This window comes from Platalea leucorodia, assembly GCF_965183815.1.
Source record: "Platalea leucorodia genome assembly, chromosome: 4".
Lineage (NCBI taxonomy): Eukaryota > Metazoa > Chordata > Aves > Pelecaniformes > Threskiornithidae > Platalea > Platalea leucorodia.
The window spans coordinates 49,525,352-49,552,136 of NC_138826.1; the positions used below are offsets into that span (position 1 = coordinate 49,525,352).

The 26,785-nt window shown below is 38.1% G+C and overlaps 1 protein-coding gene across 1 annotated transcript in view; it reads right to left on the reverse strand.

Annotated features, from left to right (window-relative positions):
- The window catches only part of ATXN10 (ataxin 10), a gene marked incomplete at its 5' end in the record, with an annotated part of 121,842 nt that overhangs the window by 47,559 nt on the left and 47,498 nt on the right, over window positions 1-26,785 (reverse strand). The window contains 3 exons of the mRNA XM_082308963.1: window positions 2,376-2,545; window positions 5,810-5,918; window positions 10,971-11,136. Coding sequence (XP_082165089.1) covers window positions 2,376-2,545; window positions 5,810-5,918; window positions 10,971-11,136 — 445 coding nt within the window. The remainder of the gene's footprint in view (window positions 1-2,375; window positions 2,546-5,809; window positions 5,919-10,970; window positions 11,137-26,785) is intronic.

The following is a 26,785-nucleotide window of genomic DNA, read 5'->3' on the forward strand; positions in this document are numbered from 1 at the left end:
TCCCCAGCCTGTGCCTACAATTCAGAGAGTAAATCACACAACAGCAACAGCCAATGGTAAAGCTCAAGGTCTCTCAGATGCCCTGGTCAGTTGGCTTGTTATATAAAAAACCACAACCTACCCTGCATTATGTTACTTTTGATTGAATACAGAAAGTAAACTCTGTGTGAACCCAATAACAGATAGAAAATAAGACCTATATTGTGAGACACTACTCTGAAGAGAGACGTGGGAACCCAGGAACTAGCTCCATTTTCATTCCGTTCTAGGTCTGACACATGCACCACTTTGAACAATTCACTCCCACCTCAAAACTTCAGGTTTTTTATCTGTGCAATGATATAGGCTGCTTGCCCTGTCCTCACAAGCATGTGTTTATGTATGGAAACTGCCTTAAAAATGACAAGTGCATTTATTAGAATCAATTTAAATGTATGAAATAAACTGAAGGTACAGACAGGATATCATACCATCAGCATTTCTAAAGTTTCAACGGCACTTAAATAATGTTCCATGATATCACACACAAGAATCTAAGTAATTTTCGAGACAGCATAAAGCAATAATATTTGCAGGCAGTTTAAGGCAAGTTAATACCCAGCTTCCATTGAAAGCACTAAGCCTGCATGCCTAATTGCTCCAGGGGCCTTTGAAAATCCCAGCGAAAATGAACAATAAGCAGTAAATCAACCCTTTCAAAATGAAAGCAACCCCCTCCCCTCTACTATCATAAGGTATTCCACAAAAATGTATTTCACTTACATAAACACATATTACATCACAACGGGTCAGAGCCAAAGCTATGCAAGAGTGATTAATAATAATATTTTTCAGAAATACTAAAATCTTTTATTATATAGTGCAATATGAATGGGGAAAGGGAGGATCATTACCATATTTCCCATCTATATGCCCATATTAATAGTAATTGTCAGACAAAGAGGGTAGCATTCCTCAGATTTTCCGTTTGCCTACCCAAGGAAATGGGAGCACTCCCCTCATACACTATGAAAATGCCCTGCTGCCATTATATAAGTCTAACTTGGTAGACACTGCAGCAGTTGAAACCAGATTTGATGGCATTGGTACAAAACAATCTGTTACCTTTGTAAAATTAAGTAATCAACAACAACAAAAATATTTAGGAAACAGAAGCTTCTAACAGAGATTGATTTTGCAGTACTCAATGTCTCAATGGCTCCTTGCCAACACAGAATTAGACCCAGAGTACGTCATCATATGTAACTTCCTGCAGAGTAACCAGTATTAATTACTGTATTTTTGGTACTTGCTGACATGGGCCTCATTTAACATCATAAGAGAGAAGTAAAAATACTCCATTATCTCCTTTGCTCCTTCTTCGATACAGCCTTTCTTCTATGTTTTTTCCATTTTCCAGCCTATAAATTGCTTTCTTGAGAGCAGGTGAAAACTTTGATTCAAATTAATGAAGTAAAGAAAGGAAAACAATCCTAAATTTCCCTGTTCAATAACAAATATCAATAACAAAGGCTACTCAAGACCATTTCCTTCCAGAACAAGCCTGCCATCAGAAAAGACATTTCTAAGAGAAAGGAAGGTAAAGGAATCAACAGAGGGTTTCTCTACAACAAGAAACTCACAAGGAAGAACTAGAGAAACAGAAAGCTTTCACTAAGCTGAGGCTACTGTAGTATACTACATGGTTGCTTAGGCTAAATGAGAAAAGTAACCTACTTGATTTTTGGAAGTGCTCAGATGAATCGTAAGACAACATTACTTCATGACTGCTTTTCTTGCTAAAATTAGGTTAGTCTAACAAGTCCTGGAGGAAAGCCACATCTTTTATCACTCTAAGAAAAAAGGTTTCATATTTAAAAACATGCTGCTCTTTCCTCTTTTTCCTCATTGTGGAAACAAAACTAATTTTCCATACAGGAATTCTAAAGATAAAGCAAGTAGACCTACATTTTTAAAGTGGCATGAAAAAATTTAAGGAGGGGGAGAGAAAAAGCATTAGAGACTAATTCAAGGATTTTAAATTAAGTTCATGCGACAATTCCCATCCATTTCCCTTCAAAGTGAAGTTGAGGTTTAGTCTCAGACATTTTCTTTTCAAAGAAAGTGCAAATGTGAAAACAATAAAGGAATTAGGCACTGGCTTGCATTCTTTAGGACTGAAGTAAAATGTAGACATGCACACATCACATTGTTATTAAAAAGTTAGCATACCTGTTACAGTAACTCAAAGACATTAAAAAAAATTTACCTCCTTTACATGACCAATTCTAATCTCTATTTGTAGATCAACAGTATATTTTCATCAGTAAAGTTATGGTCAGGCACACACATCTGTTCACATGTCAGAGTTCTGCCAGATAAATGTATGAACTTACCTTGTCTTGGTTTTCCTTATTTTTGTAACACAAATTTCCAATCAAACGAATGAGATGAGATTTAAAACCCACAGCTGGATGTGAAATTTCTTCCTGCCCTGTCATAGCATGTGTGGCAGTGAAAACATTTACAGCCTGTTTTCCAGCAAGATGAGTTAATCTCAGGGTATCTACAGAAAGCAAGAATATTTTAATTAGTATCACTTTGCACAGAGCTTTACTACTAATTGTTAGGTTCAAAGTTAACCGATATACTTTCAGATCAGCAATACGTCAAAAGAACTTTGAAAGTTTTCTTCATTTGTGCTAGTATAACCACAAAAGGCCATCCCAACGTCAGAAGGTGTTTTTTGCATCCTTTTATACACACTTATGTATTTCAGACATGAAGTCTGAAGGCTGGTGCTATGGGTCTCTACTTGAAGGGTCAGAATTTGTAGGTTGTTGATGATTCCGGCACCATAAATATATTTCTAAAACCTAGTTTTTTTAGAAAACTTCCTTTAGTTCAAACTTGTCACAGCAACCCATACTAATCACAGAATTCCTTTTTTCTCTCTTCTCCAGTTTGTTCCTAGCTCTGTAGTATGAGAAAAGATTTTGAGTACATCTAGCACCTTCACACATCTTTACAAATCCTTCAGTGCCATAATCTTGTCAACTAAGAAATACTAATGTTCCTGTATGGGAAATACTAGTTTACAGCAACTAGGATTTTTTCTACTATGCTCCAGAGAGAAATCGGGGAGAAGGGTAGCTGAAATCTGTGAAAACAACATTCCACAAAGAGACCATACCCAGAAAAAAAGTTGAAATCATGTAAACACCTGAGCACCCATACAGCTGAGAACCCAATTCACTAAAGGCTGTGCCTATATTTAAAAATTAAGAAGTATTTCTCCTCTAAGCGACCTGCAATACTAATAAATGGCCTGGCATGCCATTGTCCCCAAATGCTTCATGCAACTTGCACTGGAACAATAACGATGTAGCAAAACCAGGTTATAGCACAGGGCAGTAATTAAGCCCTATGTTGCTTCTGCTCCAGATGTGACAACCACCATAGTGAAACAGGCACTATATTTCCTGGATTTAAATTAAAAGAAACTTCATAGGTCCTCATATTATAGTTTCATTCCCAGATGGCTGATACAGGACAAGAAAAAAAAATCTCTGTGCTGATAAAGAGGTAGCTACATTTTTGGTAGTTTTTTTTTTTAAGTGTGAAAGTATAATAGGGCCTAGAGGCCTCCTGTATGAGAGCTACCACTTATGTTTGTTCATATTTTGAACTAGGAAAAACCAATCAACCTCCTGATTGTCCCTAAAAAAATGTCATCATAGAACAGCTTTAAACACAATCTTCTTTCACAGAAATTTGTTTGCTTTTGTAAATTCATAAAAATTGGCAGTGTCTCACATCCTTCTTATGGCATTCACTTTTTGTGCATCCTTGCCTTATAGTCTTAGTATTTTCCCCCACACAAACACGTAAGACGGAATTCCACGGTCTTCCCAAACCTTCTGCTTGCCCTTAAGAGGGACCCCTGAACAAAAGGATTAAAAACAAACAAACAAAACAGAAGACCCACCAAAAAAGTAAATAAAACTCTTCAATTTTATTATAGTGCAGATGAAAATGCAATGAGCAATGCACCTACCTGGAAAGAGAGGTACAGGAAGAGGTGGAAGAAAAGCAGCCACCTTCCATGCATGATGCCAACCAAGAGTGCTCCTCTCAAACACTGCACATCAACACAACACAGCAACTGCTTCCAGGATGTCACCCTTGCTCTCAACTGAAGGACACCTCCGTCTGCCGTTCTCTCATTATCCCAAAGAGCAACTCTTCCAAAGTGCCCCTCAATCCAAAAGATCATTTACCTCCCGGGTGATATTCCCCAAACACTGTGCAATCAAGCTGTTAACAGTGCTAAAGATTTATTAATAACACTGCAGTATTACTGTCTAACTTAATCCAACAATTACTGAAAATAGCAAAACCACACTCCTTAGGTGATACTTAAAAGATCATTCAGATATTTTTCAGATCTTTCCATCGATTTTTTAGTAATTTCCAGTAGGAAATGTCTTATTATATAAACTGAAGAACTACTTCATCAAAAGATCTATTAGATTAAAATCTTTTGCGCTATCCTTATTCTTCTGGTCTTCAGAACTAAATACTAAAGGTGATATAACACATCAGTAGTTTTTTGCCCTTTTTGCTAACCCAGGATTAAAGGAGTCTTGTAGCCAAAAGGTAGTCTTAAAGAGAAACTATACGAGTTGATAAATTCCTGTTGGCTGAGAGCATGTGGGAAATACATAGGATGCACATGGCAGCAATGTTCTAGCCTGCACCCGTGTTTCACTAGCCTGGAGACAGCTGGGGAGAAAAGTCAGTCCACGCACAGCTAGAGCAAGAAGGACTGGCCTACAGGCTGCTAAACTTAACTCATCTGCAGCTCCTTGAAATTGCCATTTAAGTTAAAAGACTTAGACAAGCTTTCATATGATACAATACATAACGTTGAGTTTCCTCAAAACACACACACACATGCAACAAAGTAATTTGTTGTTAGTCATCTTACTGTAAGCAATAAAACTATGAACTTGTCATCAAAAATAGAGGTTTGGTGGGGGTTTTGTTTTGTTTGTTTGTTTGTTTTGTTTTTACAGCAAGGACCCTCTGAACATCTCAAAATAATCATAGTTAACAGCTGTTTCAGCCTTTTTCTTTTTTTTTTTAGCCAAAATACTACATACTTCTCTTTAAAATCCATAAAATCTTACCATTTGCTCAGAAAACAGTGGCATATATCAGTCTCAGAAAGTGCTAAGATTTAGGAAGGGCACAGGTATACGTATATGTATACTTCCTCCTCCTTCCTTCCCAAGTATATAGGGTCTCTCTGGACCATCCTGGCTTAACTTTCTTTGTGTACAGCCCTTTGCTTGTTGTTTCGTAGCAGAAGAAAGCTTCTTTCAAACTGTCCTTTAAAAGTCACTGAATTTGGTTAAGAACATTCAAACTGTACTTAGTTTCAGTTTTCAGGAATTTGGGAAACAGAAGGGAACAGGCATGGAAAAGTCCATTTTCTACTTCTTGAGGAAATTCTTCCATGCACATTCAGCCAGTGGAAGAACATAGGAAGCAGCTGTCCTTTGCGCAACTCTTACTGCATAAATAGCACATTGCTGACAGTTGAATCAAGGCTCTGTTGGGTAATAGGAGCCAATAGAGAAGCAGAAAAGTTCCAGGAACAAATCAAATATTTGAAAATGTAGATTAACTCAATCTCCTATTTATTTATTTTATTAAAAGGTCAGAATCATAATTACCACCAGTTCTGAAAAATGTGTTTTCATTCACAGAGCAACATGATTTGGAGCAAGCCAACACTTAATAAACCTTCTGGCTTTTCACTCACCTATGGCTGTTTCAAGCAAACCAGGCAAAGCCTGTAGATGTTCTAGCTGTCCGTTGTTTGATGTCATTTCACAAAGAACGTCAAGAAGACGAATTGTAACCAGTGCTTCCTGTAAATGAAAATTACATTTCTGAAAATGGCTTAAGAAGGATACCATAAGAACATAAAACTGACAATCTAACCAGAGGACAGGAACTCTCAGCACCTCAGGTTCTCTGCAGGCCTCCTAAACTGCCAAGAATAGATTTATATAAAATGAGGACATTTTTCTACAATAACAATAATGTATTACACTGCAGTAATTTCTTTTCTACAGTCAGTATTATATGTGCCCGGCAAAATCATGGGGAAACTAAAACAGAGCCATAAGGGATAAAATTTTAACAAAAACACAGTAGCTTCCAAAAGCAGAAATGCAGAAAATTACTAGCTGAGAAAATTATTTCTGTATAAATGTTTTCTTTGAGTTTATTCAGTAGGAGCGTCCCACTTTAAAGACACAAACACCGCCTGCAAGACACCAATTTGTTATCCGCAGGAATTCTGTAAAGTTCTGTGGTCAAATGAACTTTGGCTGCGAGAATTTACATTATTCTTGGGTAAATAGGATTGGGATCATAGATGCAGCATTTTGGTTAGGTATGAGACACACAATGTTATTTGCATATTATTTATTCAGCCAGAGAACTATTTTTTCTCACAGACTATGTTGATGCGTGCTTATAATGACAATCCAGCACTTACAGAAACTACCTTGAGAATGTATGGCATAATTTGGACCACCACATATTGCTCAAGAACCAGACTGCGACTGCAAGATGATTCCACACAAGGTGTGGTACGTAAACTGCAAGTAGCCTTGAAAAGGCTCAGACACAGGTCACAGTAACTATTCCTGCCTTGTCCGGTTCAGGACAAAGAGACATTTGCTTACCAACAGTTAATATTTTTGAATCCATATAATCAATATAGCATAGCTGAACTCATCAGCAATAGTGTTCAGTAATTAAGTACTACGATTATATCCATTCTTTGCTCCTTTCTATGCTCCTGGAAGACAACAAATTGGTATAGGGTCCAGGTCCTAAAGCTGTATTTTCATTTTTTCCTCACACAGATATAGGAAGGTGCAGGTCTTGCCCTAAGTTAGTCAATAAATTGCTTTCAACAACACAAAACCAGCTGAATACATTGGCCACTGTCCTGTTATAAAGTAAGAATACCCCAACTGTATTTCACAGAGAGTAAGCAGGTATTTACAATTTTAAAACCATTTTGCATTGTTACAAGAGAGTAGCTTAACCAAAAGCCTCTTCAGCTCATACACTTAACACCTTTGCACAAGAAAAAGTTATGGGCTTTACAACTGTAAAGCAAACCAGTATCAATAGGCGACTATAAATCACACCAGTAAGGTACAACAGCCCTTGCTGCCTATGTGTACCCCACTACCCACGTACATAATGCAAGCTCTGTAGCAGCAGATACTATGAGGTGTGGCTTTTCCTTTCTCAGCCTTATCCTTTTCCACACTCCCCCCCCCGCCCCCCCCTTCTTATTTTAAGCACCTTTCTTCACTGTCCTCTACATATTTCTTCCCAGGGTTTTATACTACAATCTCCCTTTCTCTTATCCCACCATCTAGCTCAGTTCAGCAACTGTTTCAGCTAGATTTGAGAAGAGGAACAGATTATTTAAAAAGCAAAAAACAACCCCTGTATTTGAAACGTGATACTTTCAAAAAACTGTTTAAACATCTCTGGTTGGGTCCCCCCGTCCCCCCCCCCAGCTTTCCAATTTTTTTTTTTTTTTTTTCCCCTCCACCTGTACAAAAGAAAGGCAATAAAGGCAGAATACTTCCTTTTTAAGTTCAGCAACAATATGCTGTTCAAACCCCAAAATATTTTGAAATCTGACAGCCATCTTGATGTGGATATAATGTGAAAAGTAAGTAAGGAAATAACTGAAGAGTTTTACCATAAACATATTTCAAGAGAGACTCAGAAAAGATATTCCTTATAAAGAGATGAAATAAGAACTTAAAATCCAGTGGAGGGCTTTACTTTGCAAGTATGGTTGAAAGTTAGTGAAAGCAAACTGATGTTGAAGTCAGGCTTATAATGGAAAAGCTATTTTAAACATTGGTTTAAGCACTGCAGAAGCATATGATTAGCTTTTCATTGGTTTGAGATGGAAGCTACAAGACCTGAGGTTCCCTAGGGAAAAAATGGCAGTGTCTACATATAATAAATTAAACAGTGGATGGGACACCCAGACAACATTTTGGGAGTCAGGCCAGTTCAAGGACTGCTCCCAAAAGACAGTTTTCAAATGTGGCCTCCCAGTTTTGGAGGCTAAGACAGCTTACTAGTACAGACATAGCCTGACCAAGGCACTTGGCTTCAGGGCCACAGAAAAGTCCAGGCAGAGTTTAGTTTAATATCACAGATGTTGCCTAAAGCATTTTTAATGACAGACTTTACATGCACAATTGCATTTTTTTCAGTTAAGTACAACTCTTATGCAAAAACTAAAATATTTTTATGATCGAGGAGAAATGGTGCAATTTTTGATCATTTCTAGTAAGAAAAGAAACAGTTTTATGAATTTAAGCTGGAATTTCTCTTTTCCCATGGCAAGCATATGTTACAGATAAATGTATACAGACAATATGCACATACACACCTTTTAAAAAACTATTCTTGTCATTTCTCTCCATTTATTCAGCTATTATGACTTATATTTTGTGCTCATTAAATGATCCGCATTTCCCACCAAACAGTGATACTCCATTTATTATATACCATGTTTACGTGAGAGAAGGATAAAAAGTCAGTGTAAAGCAGGGCAAGTTATACAGTAATATTCTCAATACTGCTGTCCCAGCACCTTCAAGTTGGACAGAGACCTCCTTCTGCTAGGCGCAAACAAATGTTTTTTTCCAAGAACTGAAACCACAGAATACTTGGAGAGTAACCACATAGGATAAAAAAAAAAGGGGGGGGGGAGGAGGGGAGAGCAATGGAGAGAGAAGGGGGGGGGGGGGGAAAAGATGAAATTGTCTCAGTAGATGTCCTCTTACTGCCAAGCTGATACCTTTTCCAGAAGCAGTCAATTAAGTTTTCTAACATAACTTAGACTAAGCAGTTGGGGGAGGGGAGTGGAGGAGATGTGCTTCTGGGACAGATAAGAGGCGGCTGCTGTGTGGTTGGTGTTTTTTTTTTTTTTACGCATCCAACTACCACCTCCTCATAAAGTGATTTTTAACATCTTTTTGTAACACCTCTCAACATACATTTAAAATTCTTGTGCCCATTTAAACAAACAAAAGTACCAGCAAGTACAACACTGTGTAACATTATCATATAAAAGCATTTAAAGATCAATATTTTTTCACTTTGATAGTAAATTAGTTATGATAGGATTCTCAAGAGTTTCTACAAATGAAATTATTACAGGTTAATTTTGTTTTAACAATAAAATACTTCCGACTACACATATATTGGGTAACAGAATTTCAACATACCACTGTGGTCACTTGGCAAGATAGAAGCTAGATGTGACTTTTTAAAATATCCTTTTAAGATATTAAGAAAATATGTTAATTACACTTCTGAAACCAAGCATGATTAATCAGTGAGAATCAGTGATTAATTAATTCTATGTTTGAGTAAAACTTACTAGATTTCTCAGGCTTTTAGTTTTGTGGCTAGTTGTCTTAAAACAAACAAACAAACAAAAAACAAACAAAAAAAACCCAACCTCACCCCCAAATCAGCTGAAAACATGAAAACTTTATCTATGAGAGGGATCTCATACAGAGTCACTGAGACCAATGTGACCCGGCAGTGCCCGCTCACAATACGATGATCTAATACAGCACAAATAAGGTCACTGCAAGTTATGGTGCAAGTTGCTTTCTGTATTCCCAAAGGCGTTGTTAGATCTTCAAGCAGCTTGTTGAAAGCAAGAGGAAAAATAGAACACCAGATTATTTGAAAAGACCTCTACCCTTAGATGGCCTAAACCTCCTTACTGCACTATATGGTGTGGCAAGTAGCCAGCGACTCTTGGATACTTCATAAGGAGGAAATAAAATAAGGCCATGCAGGACAGCTCTGCATCAGAGGTTCCCAAAGTGCAACCCACAAACCATCTGTGACCCATAAAAGCCTTCCTATTTAGCTTGCAAAGGGACTTCATTGTGGCCATCCTCAACAGAACCAGTTCATTAAGTCTGAAGCAATAACAGATTTCTTCCAAGTGGACTGGAGTTGGGGCAAGTGTCTGGGTGCTCAGGAGACAGGAGCCGTCTGCCACTAAGAGCCCAGCGAGCTCTGCAACTTGATGCTGTGGACGCTAGCGGGCCTCAGGAGTGCCGCCTTGTCAGAGCCATGCAAGGTCCACCAGAGCGCCCCAAATCGTTGGGAAATGGGGAAGAGTCAGTAACGAAAGCCCTTGCTTGCAGGGAGGATCACTCTACATTTCAGATAGCTCCCCTGCACTGAGTCAATCACATACACACCACAGCTCTCCATGATCAGAACTTGATGTTTCAGGTCCCAAACAGATCAGGAACACCTGTTTTACAAGTAGCCAAATACATTTGCAAAGAACTAGTATTTGGGACCTTAATGATTTATTCATTATCAAGTTATCATCAGTTATTTAAATTTAGAAAACCCCCCATGATTTACTTATTTTAGTACTGCTAGGAAAAAAAAAATTTAGTCCATTTTTATCCCAATTTTAAGGGGGGGTGGGAAAGAGATGCTGCTTCCCACCTATAAATAAAATAAATATTTTAAGTTTTGATTCATATTTGAATAAAATATAATTCACAACCCAAATAAATTATAGAAGCAATCCTTAGTAAGAACATAATAAAACATCCAAACATGTACCAACTTGAACATTTTTAAAATTTTGAGGTCTTTTAACACTGTGGTAGATTTATTTCTATCTCAAAGTACAGTATTCTTTGTCATCCTGAAATTAAAAGCAAAATTGACTGCTGTCTTACAGATTCTCCTGTGAACTCTGTCACTGCTTTCCCAATATAAAGTAAACTGGGAATGTACACAAGTGCCACTTGGGTAATAGTGGCAACGAAGATTTGCCACTTCAATTCTAGTACTATGAAGTTTTTTATCAGGCATACCTCATCTTCTGCATCGGCTGCAGAAGTTAACTTGAGCACAGCTTCACACTTCTCTTGGAAACAGCCTGCAAGGAAGTCAGCATGTCTCATGAACACATTCATTTCTTCACTAGTAACTGGGTTCTTCTCACTTATTTCCGCCATTATCAGCTCTAACAAAGTAACTCTAGAATCGGAAAACAACTTGTTAATCAAATTCACTAAGCTATATAGAATTATCAGTAGAATAAGCAGATACAGTTGTTAAAAATGATACAAAGAATTAGCAGGCTAGTAACAGAGCTGATTTTTAAAAATTAAGAAGTCTTATGAACACTGGCAATCAGTTCCTGTTTGCTGGTTTATTTCTGCACACCATTAATTTAATTCATCATTCAATTAATACAATCTGGCCAGACAGTCAAGTCAATATTTTTCTCAAGTCTATTTCAATTTCTAATTTCTTATGTCCTAACATAACATTACTGTGACTGCATATTCCGTATGTGTAAAATTTCCACCAAAACAGCTCTTAAAAGCTGTTGTTAAGTTCAGCAAAGTAAACACAGACTATTTGACAGCTTCCGTTTGAAAATACCAGCTTTTCACGGCCCTTGCCTTGCACGCAGTCCTTCATTAATTCTCCTCCCTAACCCCAAACCAATTCTGAGCAGAAACAGGGGAAATAAAACTTGATATGCACACTCGGTTCTTTACAGCTGTTTTATAATTGCCACTAGATAGACTACGGTAAATCCAAGTTAATTACTCATATCCCCAATAAGAGTTATTCATTGTATTAAACCAGCAAGTAAGTGGATACACAATGAAGCTGCTCTATAAATGCACTTGGGTCATTTATTTTAACAGCTTTAATGTCGTTTTATTTCCAATATCCTTTCATGTTGTTAGGGCAAACTGGGAGTATTTTGTGGAAGCAGGACTTAAACATGGCAGAGGCCCTCCTACAGCTTCCCTGTTCAACTCCAGCGCAGAGGAGCACATGGGTTAGTGAAGTCCCACTGTAATTCTCTCAACCTGAAAGAGCGCTATTTATTGTATGAATTCAAGAGCAGGCTCAGGGTTTTCTTTCACTAAAATATTTGCAATTCAGATGGAAGGACTGACATTTAAACATGTGGAATAGTTCAAATGCTTTTTCTTTTTTTTTTTTAAATTTGCCAAGCAGGTTGTCACAAGGGGAAGAGAAATGTCTCTTTCTGTGGAAAAAGCACGGTCACTGCTTTATTAACCTCCAAGAACCCACCCCTATTAATCACGTAACAGCTACTCAGTTCTTGCTAAACTCAACACTCAATGTCGTTAATACAGCTGCATTAAACAATTATCCGAATGAGGACAAAAAGCTTTTTCAACACGGTAGCACAGAAATGCGCTCCACACATTTGGGAAAGGGTGGACTCCAGACAGAAGGCTGTCAAACACTGGTAACCTCTCTCCCAGGCTTTGCTTACGTATGTGACGGAGCACCGACACAGAACAGTCGTTCTGTTTGTTCTGCAGGTTGCAGCTGGGTATCACACGCTTGCCCATCTACAGCCTACCAGAGTCCAGTTACCCAACATCCCTAACTGAAGGAAGGTTTTCAGATTTGGCATACTACACAAAAATCAAGTTAAGTGCACAGACATGTCATTCATCCCTAAGACAGGGCTAGATTTTACATGCCAGTTTTTACCAAGTTTAGAGCCTTTCAAGCATATGCTCAGCTAAGAAAACAGGCTGCTCACAGACTTCATGATTACGGGAATTATTCCAATAAAACACTACCTCCTGCGTAACAGAATTCCAGTCAGCTATTGTTGCACCAATAGTCCAAATACACATTTAACGACAACAAGGAATCCTTCTGTAAAGAAGCTGGAGGTTCACCACATACTTGCATAAACTGTATTAGTGAGATGAAATTATTGCCAATAGGGGAATATTTTCATAGCTCTTCCTCTTGCAATATAATTGGGTGCCCTTTCAGACAACCATAATCCTTTCAGAGCAATAGAAGTGACATTAAAACACAACCTGTATGTAATTTCTTTTAAAGTTTTCTGTTCTCTTTAGGCATTCATGTCAAAACTGTTTTCCTGAGTTTTCTTCCAGGCACAGTCATGCAGGGCATGCCCATCTTTCCCCTGAATTTCAAGCAAGTCTTGCCATTCAGCCAACAATTTCCTGAAAGCAACGCTTTTTGTTCTGGTGCAAGTTCCCTTACATTCCTTTCTTCTATTGTTTCTCTCAGTTTTCTTCCAAGACTCACCCGAATTTTTCCAAGTTAGTTCTCCCACACAATGCAATTTGCTCATTTCTTTTGAACGATCTCACAACTGTTTAGCCATTCAGGTGACAGCTTGTTCCTACTTATTTGCCTATAGCTAAGTACAACAGATAGGACAACTGTTAGTACCAGTTTTAGCATGTCTCATCATGAATTTTTGTAACACTCCGTTCAATATCTAAAATATAATTTTGTGTATTTATGATTATATTTCTATTTGGAAATGATCATGCTGTACATGTCATCTTCCTTTTCTTTAGGCACCACTTAGGAAGACTTTTTGTCAATCTCTTGCCTTTTTTCCCCCCCCTAGCCAAATTTAAACTAGTTCTTCCTGAAAATGACCAAATTGGCAAGAACTTAGAACAGCTACTATAAAGTCTTTGCAGTCATCAGTAAAACACATTGCTGTCTCCTGTAGTCTGCAAATAAACCACAGCATGAAAGTGCAATTTAAATCTGGAAGCTCATTATTGCAAATTGAAGTGAAGTCTTGATAAGCCTGTCTAAAAATAGTATTGTAAAATTCTATCAATTTTATTATCACCAAACAATTTTTGTATCAAGCGTGCTTGGTTTATAAGCTCTTAGCAAGTGCCAGACACTTGGGACATTCTCTCTCTATGAATGGGACTTCTCTTTCCTGAAATGCTTCACTGACAGCAATGGTTCTCTAAGAGAAATTAGGTCCTTCCTCGAAATTTTCCAATTCTTTCATCTTCAAACGATACTTGTAAGCATCCTATTAAACAAAAACTGGTAAACTTGTGAGGGACTATAATCCAGCACTACCTTCAGCTATTCTGTGTCTGTGAGCATTACCAAGAACAAAACCCCACCACAACATCGACATTAGCAGCCCTGTAGCTGAACATAAGCAAGAAGCGGTGCTGCTTACACTATCTGAGTGCCCATTTCCCTGCTGGTAATTCAATCAATGGCTACATCGTTCACTGAGAATACTTCACATGAAATAACACAAAAATCAAAACTAAAGATGCAAGTAGTTGAGCTTCCTAAAAACACCTGAAGCTATTCCGTTGCATTTTAGTTGCTGTTAAAGCAAGACCCCTTCTTAAAAGGCTGTCCTGGTTTCAGCTGGGATAGAGTTAATTTTCTTCTTAGTAGCTGGTAGAGTGCTGTGTTTTGGATTTAGGATGAGAATAATGTTGATAAGACACTGATGTTTTGGTTCTTGCTGAGTAGAGTTTACACTAGTCAAGGACTTTTTAGCTTCTTGTGCTCTGCCAGGTGCATAAGAAGCTGGGAGGGAGCATAGCTAGGACAGCTGACCCAGACTGGCCAAAGGGCTATTCCATACCATATGACATCATGCTCAGTATATAAACTGGGGGAAGAAGAAGGAAGGGGGGGACATTGGGTGTGATGGCGTTTGTCTTCCCAAGTAACCGTTACGCGTGATGGAGCCCTGCTTTCCTGGAGATGGCTGAACACCTGCCTGCCGCTGGGAAGTAGTGAATGAATTCCTTGCTTTGCTTTGCTTGTGCGTGTGGCTTTTGCTTTACCTATTAAACTGTCTTTATCTCAACCCATGAGTTTTCTCACTTTTACTCTTCCGATTCTCTCCCCCATCCCACCGGGGGGGAGTGAGCGAGCGGCTGTGTGGTGCTTAGTTGCTGGCTGGGGTTAAACCACGACAAAGGCACAATACAGGTGTCCTCGTTTTGAAGACTTTACAATGCAATTAAGACTATCAAGGCATTAACTTACATTGTCCATGCTCAAGGCTAAATTGGATGAAAGCAAAGTAGGCTTTTTCTAAATATTTCTGCCAAATACTTGCACACATGTGCAGGGAAATCTCAAATCTGGCAAAGAATTCAAGAATCTACCATCTTTTGGCTCAATATCGTAGCCATATGTTTCTGCAATAATCACTTGCAGAGAAACGGCAGGCATCATCACATCATCATACACTTTTCAAAGCCAGAACACCATTAAAGAAGCTGATCATATTATCACAGTATTTATTTCAGGCCATTTGCAAACTCAGACATGCAACACCGAAGTGCTTAAATTTGTTTGGAAATGAAAGAGAAAGTTGTCCAGAAGTCAGGAATTTGTCTTTTAATTGAAAATTCAGATTCCAGATCCACTTCTACAAGAACTACTTCATGGCACACACCATGGCCGCAGTATCACAAATGCACTAGATTTCAATTACAGGAAATACTTTGAATAGTGCGAATACTGTGAATAGTGCAAATAACTGCGGTTATGCAACTGCATATACTTTGGTTATCTAAGGCAACTGCCAACTTTAAGAGTCGCCACTAATGTATGTATTCGCAAACTTTCTCAGCATAGTTAATTTTGTTTCAGTAAATACATTTAAAGTAAGTGTATTTAATGTGCACGATAGAGAATACTGTAACTGAGAGTTACCATATATTCATGAGCTCAAGCTGCCTTCCCCAGACACCTCAATACCACATCTGTCCTTTCTTCATTTATATGACTTAGTCAGCCTTATTGGACACCCAATGCGGCAACTCTTGCGGTGAAGGCTCCTTGTCTCGTTTTGAAACAATGAATTCCCTATGCTTTGGTTTATACGGTTACTTTTTTCTCCAGTTAATGACAGTCAAAATGTTTTTATCTGAATTGGATTTGTCTCCTCATATATCTCAAAAGAATGCATTCTTAAATATGCTAACATTATATAGGAAGATGCCACAGCAGGGTTTTCTTCTATAACTCAGATGCAAAAGGACTGTTTCTGCACCACTTACTTCCATATGTTTGACAGTAAATTAAGCAGTATCAAATTCATAATAAACTGTACTGTGATTATGTTTTTGAAAAACTTAATTGAGTTTACTTGATTTGCAGAACTCTTGAGATAATAAATTCAGCAAATATGCTGTGTCTATCCGTCCCACATGTGATCATCCGTATGATGCCTACACCAAAAGCCTTTCACTCAAAAGTAGCTGATCGTCATCTGTAGCATGGTGTGTGCAACAAATCCAGCTGAGACCTTTCTAGAAACTGATTGCATCTATTGCTGTAAGTACAATTGAACAACCTAACCCAGTCCTGGCTGTCCTCAAGGGCATTACAAAAACATACAAGCTGCCATTCATGACATCCCTCAAAAGAATTAAATCTACCTCATTCAATTAAAACAGTCTTTCCCGCTAACTAGTTAAGGAGCGCCGACCTCCAGGCACAGTAAGCACACAGCTCATATTCGTTCCCATTTGGTCAGCCTGAATAAAGGAAGAAGAGAGTATTTCCCTCCTTATCATTCCCATCCCATGTTTTCCATCCCATACCTATACATTGATATTTCATCTATGGTTCTTAACCTATCACATACTTTTTCTTTGCCTGCCATCCCTTTTGTTTCTTTATAATCTCTGATCAGCATCTGCACCCCCATTTGTATTAACACTGTGGCTTTAGTCACAGCAAAAAACACAGAAAAAAAATTAAGAAAAAAACCAAAAACAAAACCAAAAACTTCTTTGTTTACTGCTTTGTCTTTCACTTGCAAAAGCTATAGGGGGAACTTGCAGTTTCCCTGGGTGAATGGGGAACAAAGTAGCCATGTTGAATACACAAACCAGATCAGAAGATCTTCAAGCAGCTGGAGGAGCTGTAGAATTATAGCATAGGATTTCCCAAAGTTGATTATTCTAACAAAATAATTTTTTATCTTCCCCGATTCTTTATTGAAGCAATTGTAAATGAGCATTTTCCCAATTACAGCAATGGCCATTTCCTATCAATTCAGCATACAGGTACTCAAACGCTTGAAGGAAAACTAGCTCTTTTCTTTCAAAGTGAAGGTGTTTTGAAGCATTTTATATTTTCAATAGTGGAAACGCTAAAAGATTAAGTAATCATGGGCATCTGCACATCTATGTTTTTTAGGTTCTGCTAACCAGTATTAGATACACTTCCAACTTTAGTAAAGGCTTCCTTTTAATTTCTTGTAATTACAACAGGAGTATGAACAGCTGAGGACATTTAAAATACAGCTGTAAAACACTGCAGGGTGTGGTGCTCTTACGAAATCAAGACACAGGCATGAAATCTTGTCTTTTTTTTTTTTTTTTTTTTTTTTCCTGAAGTATTTCTTTACTGAGTAATGGCGCCAACCTGGATTCTGCAACCCTACATAAATCACTGCCAGTTGTGGCTAAGCTGTAATGTTAACCAACCAATTTAAAACCATTACTGACATAGAAACATGTATTTAGAGATTTTGTGCCAACTATGAAACCACACAGTTTTTCAATCATGTGAACAGGATACTCTATATGGAATGCTAAATACTAAAAGCCACACTGGTTTTTGGGGTTACCTTTCTTGATTGCTCAGTTTGGCATAGAGGGCTTTTACCAACTCTGGACATTTCAGCAAATGGTCTGTAACAATCAAGAACCTAAAGAAAAAAAAAAAAGTGTTACTGGTGCTACAAAAACAGCATCTACATTGACTCCAAATGGTGCTGATTATTTTTACTTGTAGATGACTGTGTGACATGCTTCTGGTCCTATTTGCTCATAGATACAAATTGTCACAAAATAATTGCACATTGTTCTGCAGTATTTTTCCTAATACAGCAATGGCCATTTCCCATCAATTCAGCATACTTTCACTCAAATGCTTGAAGGAAAGCTGGTTAGTCTCTTTTGCCAGTTATACAAAAGGCACACCACAATTCAAATAATAAAACACTCATCCAGTTGTTCATGCATCTCAGCAAAAAGCCAAAGTTCAAGCTTGAAAACTACTATGCTACTTATCACAACACTGTTTTTAAGCCCACCAAACAGCCAAAAAAGTGCCCAAATGATTTCTCTTTTAAAGAAATTCTAACAACACCTCAAAGCAAATGGAAACTTCTTTGTCAGATGCAAGACAGCAAAATACTGGTCTCACCTTACAAAAAAATACTCTCCTTGTGTAACAGGAACCTAAGCTGATAACCAAATCTAACTCCTTGCTCTATGAGGCAGGTAGGTATGGTCAGTCCACCCTTGTGCTAAGGCCAGTATTTACACTGACCACTTTCCCAAACACCATTCACAGCAGTCAACAGCAAATGCTAGTCATTTAATTTCAACCCAGATGTACTCTCAGCATTATGGGAAAAAACAAAGTACGTAAAATTATTTTTCTCCTCAAATTACATTCCTAGGAGTACTGACAGTGTCACATATGCTGCTAAGCTATGCATTTTTAAAGCAGCGTGTCTATCTACTAAATATAAAATAATTACAGGTCAAATCTCAGAGCATCCTCTGAGCTGACGAAGATCCTGAAAAAGAATAGCTAACATAACACGAAAACCAAGCGATTTCAATATTCCCTCCACCTCCTCCCTACTTTTCACTTTGCTGACAGCCTTTTATTTTGTGTATCCATAATCCACTACATAGCTAACAGGAAGATCACATAGAAGCCTTCCAGCTGCAACAAAGTATTTTTTGGTCAAATACTCAATGACAATTGGGGAAATAGGAGAACAAGAGGTCCAAAAGATTAATAGCTATTATATTTCTAACAGTAACTGTGGACTTAGCCAGCATCTGGTTCAGTTACCGTAAACTAGACATTTTTAACTGGGGGAGGGAGAAGAAAAGCTGGTTTGTGCTGTGCTTTTTTTTTTTTAACTGATATTTGTACACACATTCAAGGAAAAAAACAGTATAGGGGTAGGGAATCATCAACTTAAGATTGGCACTCTGAGCAGTGTAGCACTGATTCAAGAGTTTCTCAACACAAATTTGAACCTACAGACTTCCCCAAAGTCAACAGCACAAATGTCTTCCAACTGAGCAGTGCAGACTCAGCTATAACAACTGAATCAAACTATCAGCAGCGCAGTCAAGGGGAACACTTCTACAGTTCCTGAACCAACAGTTCACAGCATATAAGCCATCCACAGTTAAACCTTCAGAATGGTAACAACTGACTTTATTTTTTAAGCATTTGAGTAGAAACAAAGGCTTTTATCTGGAGCTGCAAAAGAAAAAAGCATAATAATCAGAGTTGTGCAGAACACAGTACTTAGCCTCATAATGTACAAATTTCAGCTGACAATGAATTATGGTAAAAGAGCATTTAAAGAGACAATCCGAAACCCGAGTTTTCAATTTTGCAGTTGGGACTATGAATTTAAATCTTAATTTTCATGATTAACATTACTTTGAGGAAATCTTCTTGCCTTGAAGTTAAAAAGCAATCAATAATTATCACAAAAAGATCTAATGCTACTAGGTGCACATTAGTGATTACTATTGCAAAGCAGAAGACCTGTACTTTAGTCGTTACTTGGGTCTATGCTCTTGTATTTATTCACACACATCTTTCACGCTCTGTGAACTACACCTCTACTGCTTGAGGAGCTTGCAGCATTTCAGAATAAAGTTTCTGCTTATAAAGGAGCACAGACATCTGTATCTGTTTCTTACCCTTTTAATTTCATGACATGATGTAACACCTCAGAAATTTCTGCTTCTGTATTTAAGTTTCTCTTTTACCTTATCCACTTCCTGCATTACTGTATCCTAAAGAACAGAGCACTAGCATATTTTACAAGAGCATCACTAAGAGATAACAGAAGAATTAGTAGTGGAATAAAGCACTTTCAACTCTTGCTACCATGCCCAGAAATTCTGGTGGTAGTTAAGCAAGGATGCAGCAAATTAAATCTAATATCTTTAGTCCTCAGCTCTCCTGTTTTTCATTTGGGGCAGGGGAGAAGAAGAGGAAAAGTAAGACCATCCACAGCTCTGAAATGAAAAAAGACATTCAGTTTTGGGTTACTGACTGAATATGGCATTTCAGATGTACACAAAAGGCTTTGGTAGGAGATTTAAACTCTCTTTGGGGGCCAACAGCAGAACCACTGGGATAAACTGAGGACCACTGTAATTTAGTGAAGGAAATGGTGAAAATTAAAGTTGTTCTGCAAGCGTAACACAGTAACAAATGAACAGTGTTAAATATGCCAATTTTCTTGACTTTTTAAAAATTGTTTGGCTAAAATCCTAAAAAAATCAAGTGCTTACATAGTAGATAAATACAGGAGATGTTCAGTTCAAAGACTTTACAATAGCACAAGGGCTGCATTGTACCAAATTGAACTTGAGAAGCAGCCAAGATGAAATGGTATAAGCCACATTTGCGCTCAGTATATTCCAAATGACCACTAAGCTTGCTCCAATCAAAGCTGGGTGTAAGCAATCAACTTTATCATCAAATGTCATGCTCCATATTAAGTTGATTTGATCCCATTAGCAAGTTTAGAGAACAGTGTCCTCAGTCTCAGAAAATTAGGAAGAAAACCCCCACAAATGTTTTAGAAGAAAGAAGACGACATGGCATTCTCTACTTGATCAGCAAACTTCTCTTTCAATCTCAAAACCAAAAGCATTTTTCATCATCCTACAATAACGCCACTCTATCCAAAATATTTAGTAAGAACGAATTAGCTATTTTTACTGTAGTTTAACAAACAAATGTAACAAATCACCCAAATTTTGAAGAAAAAAAGAAGAAAATTTAGACAGCTAACCTTTCAAAGCCATATCACCAGTCTTTTTAGATGCTAAAAAAGCAATATGCACCATGAGGAACGGTTTGGGACCAGAATATATTTTAGAACCAAGTATCAAGCACCACAATACTCCTCTCCTGAGCTGAATCAAGCACAACAGTGAACATCCTTCCATCTTCGAAAGGCATTACCCATAATGAATGCATCCTCCTTACAGGCCACAATACTGTCCATCAAGTCAACTCACAGGTCTAGAAGACCGAGTTCAGATTACCTGTAATATTTCTCTGATTCAGAAGACACTCTCATTCAATTTGATAGCTACATCTGAAAGACACTAAAAAGAGATTTATTTTTACTTATGTGCAAAGTTGGAATAATTTTTCTGAAGAGCTACCAAGGAAAAACTGGAAGATGATCAGCAATACAATTGCTTCCTGCTCCCCCCTCTCGACAAGATCTACAAGAAGAAAGAGGTGATAAGATAAATAAATGTGTGAGGCTGGGCTTTGAAAGATTGGGGGAATCTGTGCCAATACACTGCTACTGCAAACAGAAAGTAGAAGCTACTCAGATCTCTAAAATTAAGGAAACTTTTCCAATTGTCAGTACTATTTAAAACCACAGTTGAACTTGGAACCTGCAACATAATTCCAACTTTCCTGGAATTAAAAATAAGAATTACTTTCTGGAGAGTAGAAGAAGGGGGCGGGGGACACCCTAAACTGTCAGAGAGAAAAGACGGAGTTGCCAGCCCAAAATGAAAAAAAAAAAAAAAAAAAAAAAAAAAAAAAGGTAACATTTTCTGGTTTCTGTACCACATGCGTACCAATTAAGCAACAAGCGCTCTGCTGAGGAGTTCCATCTTTGCCTTTAAATCTGTGCCCATGGGCAAGACTCCTTGCCACAGGAGCACTAGTTTCTGTCCACACTTTTCCATAAGCCAGGACAAAATAACCAAAGGCAAAAAATGGGGAGGGGGAGCCCCACATCCTAATCTTTACAGTCATCATTGAGCTGTGGTTTCAAAAAGAGAAAGTGGATGTTCAGAAAATCTTACTTCCAATGCCAAACAGCTGACCACACTCTTAATATCGTTTTTCTGGAAGCCAAAAGGCACATTACGCTTCTTATTTTAAAATGGAGGATTTTTTGTTCCTTGCTCTTCAGGAATCAAAAATACAACCTGCTTTTTCTTTCCATAGTAGCTACACTGCCCCATGCACACACTTGGAAAAACTGATGACACAAGCTATACTCTCATCTCTAATGGAACCACCAAAGTATTTCTAAAATAAACAGCTTTTAGAATACACATTGGTCTCGGTTAGGATAAATTATAATGTAATTTTGTACTACTTTTTCCTAATTATTTTACAAAACACATATGCTTGCAGGTTCAATATTCTAAAATAGATCTCGTGGCATTCTGTGCTGGTTTCTCTTCTAAATACAGTAGCTTCTAAACTGTGTGACACACTTTTCTGCTGTTGATTAATACAAACCCAAAAGGGAGTGGATGTGGATGTGTAGGGAAACACAGAGGAATGACTTTTTAAAGGCTCCACAATTTTCCAGAGCCTAAGGCATAGCTCCCTGCATGTTTTAAGAAAAAAAAAAAAGAAAAAGCTTTTACTGAAGAAAAAAAAAAAAAGGCAGTGCTTGGCAATCCTTGTACTGCACATATGACGGGATACTGCTTGTGCTTTCTAGTTCCTTTGGAAACGCAAGGGAGTTTGTTGCAGAGGACTCTTCAGACTTTGGTAGTAATCACACAGAAATTGAGTAGGAAATACATTTCAGATATGGATCAGTACATTCCAGCTTTGTTTCCTAAAGGAAAGATATGTCCAATTCCCAGGTAGCATCCTTTGGTAGGCAGCAGCTGTTGAAAGAAGGCAGCACTGGAAAAAGAATATTGGCTTATGGAGTAAGTGTGTTTGCTTACAAGTTTAAGATACGTTCGACTTAATATGTCAACACTTCAGAAGAATTAAATCAGCATACCATTACAGAGGTATATTGGAAAGATGGAAGACACACAGAAAATAAATAGTTGTCTCACAAGGGCTTGAAAACCATGCTCATCCCTTTGAATACAAACAGAAGATGGAACACAGAGGTGAAGGAAGCAGAACCAAAAGATGCATAATGCAGAAAGAGCGATCACAGTTTAAGAGAGAGATCTTCCGCTCTTAGGGAACAGACAGAAAGGAACTAAGTAATACTAAAAGAAAAAAAAAAAAAAAAAAAAATCACAAGAAGCTGGAAGCAACTGAACTGAAGTTGAGAGTTTTAAAAGCTTTCCATGTGCAAGGAAGTATTTGAGAAGGAATGCTAATCCCACAACCGTGATCATGAGCAGAGCAAGCTGGAAGCAGCAGATCATAACCAAACCTTGAAAGAGGGTGCCTGCATTAAAGGACAAGGTCTCAGGACTAAAGATGGGACAGGAACGGTCACTCATGCACGAGACTGTAGCAGCATGGAAGTTTTTCACTGAGGTTAGAGGGTATTAATTCTTAAGCTAATAGCCTAGATAGTAGCTGCATGTTCCAAAGAACAATACGTTTTCTAGAAGACAACTGCATAGCAAAGAACCGTCAAGGAGATAGGATCATTTAATTAGTGTATGCCATAAATCAAACCAAAGAAAGGAAACCAACTTGTTTCTGCAGAGCCAGTGTCTTTGCAAAGACAAACGCTTTGAAGTATATTCTGTAACATCATACTCCTCGAAATTTTCTGTGAGCAGCAAGCTCTGGGCAATCTTCGCAAGCCCAACTACAGATCCAAACATTCAGGACAAGACAGGTAAGTTTCAACAGCTTTCAGTCCTGAAAACTTCCAGTTTCTTCTTGCTCTAAGATTTTAGCCAAAAGCTACAAAACAAAGGGGTATACAGCCAGTCAGGCAACATTTTGAAGAACCTCAGTTGGAGATACACAATCTGCCTCCTCAGATCATTGCTCTTGGGAGTTAGACCAGCAGCAGCAACCTCGGAAGAGTATTCAAGATTACAGGATTGCTAGCCTGAAACAAGTTCAGGAGCTGTGTTGACTAGAAGTTTAGAGGCAGTCTAAAAATACATTGTCTAATATATGTTAATTAATACTATTTTAAAATGCCACTCAGCATTAGTATTAAAGACGGCAAAGGTAGCAACATTAAAAAAAAAAAAAAAATCTTGGAGCTGTGTAGAGGATCAAGCTTCTAAAAACAAAAGAGGAGGAGGTATCAGTTCTTAAATCAAGAGAATATCTATTAAATCTGTGAATTATATTCTGCAACTTCACAGATTTCAGAGATAGAAGCATTTCCGATGCTTACAAGTAACCACAAGCTTAATGAAATGAGCCTTCAGACCATGTGGTCTGGATAAACAGGTATGACCATACAAGGACTGAATACAAAATTTGACGAGGGCATTCCTTATAGAACTGACTTCCTTCTTAAATTTATTAACTATTTCTTAGCCCATAGCATGCCACAGAAAATACTTAATATCACAGTGTATCACTCATGAAGACACACTTAGGTGTGTATCACAGCACTGTTACCTCCCTTTCTTCCAAGTTCTGAGGCAACTTTTGTTATGCTGTCAATCTACAAACACGCTTTAAAAATGCATCAGTGGTTATAGTCTCAAAAATCTCACTATGCTGATCTGAAAAATAGCTCTCCTCTATTTCAAAAACTACTTAGAAAGTGGATGGCTTGGCTTTCCATCACTGATTAGATTCAGAAGTCGCTAAACTGAGGCCTTCTCTCCCATAACCCACCCCTCTCAGGAAGCATAGCCAACACTTCAGACATTCCCTCTTCCCCGACAGCAGATCCTTGTCTTCTACCAAACATCTCGTGATTCAAGAAGTAGGCAAATACGACAGGAAAATTCCAGAAGGCTACATCCTGCCTTTAAAGACGCTTCTTCTGCTCTCTTTAACTGGGGGAGGGGTTTACGGCAGACAGAAGAGGAATTGCAAAAGGTCCGCTACCAACAGCTGCTTCTAAAAAAGGAGCTCTGAGGAACTCCTCAGAATAATCTCAGATTTCCTCTGACAAAGCCTTCTCCCTATAGAACTGCTGCGAGACTGGAGGGAGAAGCCAAAGGCGTCACACTTGGAAGGAAGATCCTCCTGAACTTTCCCTAAGGACTTTTCCAGCTTGGAGACAGAAAACTGGACTCTAAACATGAATGTGGGATCATGAACAGAGGAGGAATTGCAAATTCACCAAAAAAAAAAAAAAAAAAAAAAAGATTTTAAAAGATGATGAAAAAAAAAAAAAAAAAAGATTTTAAAGATGTGCTTGCCCTCCAGTGATGGGTGAAGAGTAGAAAAGCCAACATGTGCTAGCTGAATGGGGCAGTAAGGACCCCATGGGAGAAACTACAGTTCAGCCAATGGCCTTAAATCCAAATATTTGTCCTGGATGTCCTCTCTCTGTCCTAACGGTTCATGGCAGCAACTGCAAAAATAACTTGAGCATCATAAGTGTTTATTCGCGGAATTCATTGGATACTAACTTAGAGAAACATTAAGTCATAAATTTCAGTGCACAATAAAAGGGAATAAAATAGCAAATAAAAGTTTTGCCTATAACCAAAACTTGCCTGGTTATTCACAGAAAGATTTTCAATACCTAAAAGCAGCATTTGACAGCAAGAAAGCCCAGCCAAGAGGAATAAACACACGTGGCATTCACTTTTTATTCGGTGTAATATGAAACCGGATGCTCCAGCTGAGAGACAAGAAGGTAGGCAGGAATTAAGTAATATTTTTAACTTTAAAAGTAAGAACATCTTAATTCCAGGCATTTGCGAGTCCAGCAGTGAGCATAACCTCCTGGATGAAGAGCAGTTTGTATTTCGGCTCAGCCATGTAATGCCGCAACAGCTGCTTAAAAATGGTTGCGGTGCACTTTGTTAGCTGTGGCGCAAGGGACCCAAATCTTCACAACAGAGTACTGGCTCTGTTGCAAATACCGCGGCTATGTAAATTCGTTTAAGCAATCCTAGTGGTATGTACTTCAGTGAGAGCTAAAGTACAGCTCCAAATTTTCAATGAATTGCTGACAAAAATATTTTTTCTACAGTCCAGCCAGAGAGGCGTCCAAAGCTTAGACTTCATAAGAAAAGGGACAGAAATCTTTTTATGCACTTCTACATGATTATATCTCACGCATACTCTTCCATATCAGAAAGTAATATAGTTCCTCGATGAGGGGGAAAAAAAATAAGCACTTTACTAATGAACCAAGAATTAGTTCAAACCAGGAAGATTATATGCAATGACAAAAATGGACACCAAAGCAAAAGCAGCAATACATCAGAGTCCAAACTTATTCCAAACATATCCTCCAAACGACTGTGTCTGTCTTTCACACACCTAATTGCAAAAAACTGCAATTCATTCAATATCCAAAAATGTCTTAGAAACAGAAGGCTCTAATGAGAGAATAGCTAATATAGGCATAAGGCACATGCAAACCTACACAATTTCAAAAGCTGTCCTAAAGAGACAGCATTACTACATGTAAGGAACAACACTGATGCAAGGACAAAGCTTAGCTTTTCACTTATCATTGTCAAAAAAAATGTTCTTATATTCAAGACAAGAATTTTCAGCTTTCATCAGCCAAAGTAAGTAACCAAAATAAGAAATCCTGTTTACTGTTCAGCTTTTCTGTTCACAGCAAGGTACATGTTAGGAAGCCATTTCTGGACACTGCCTGCTCTGTCTGATCGCAGGAACAGACCAGCGCTTTACACTAGTAAATGGAGAGCGGTGAGAAGTTGACAACACTTTCCTACAGAAAATAGATGCAACACGGCTGGCATCAGTAGACCTTTCCCCAAAATACAGAGAAACAGCAGAGAAAACTGCTCAAGTAGGCAGGACGTAAGAAAGTCTGCACAAGAGCTGGCTAGCTTGCTTCCTCCTGCTCAGCAATAGGAAAAAGGAAAGCAAGCAAGCAAGCAACAGAAGGTATCATCATTACATT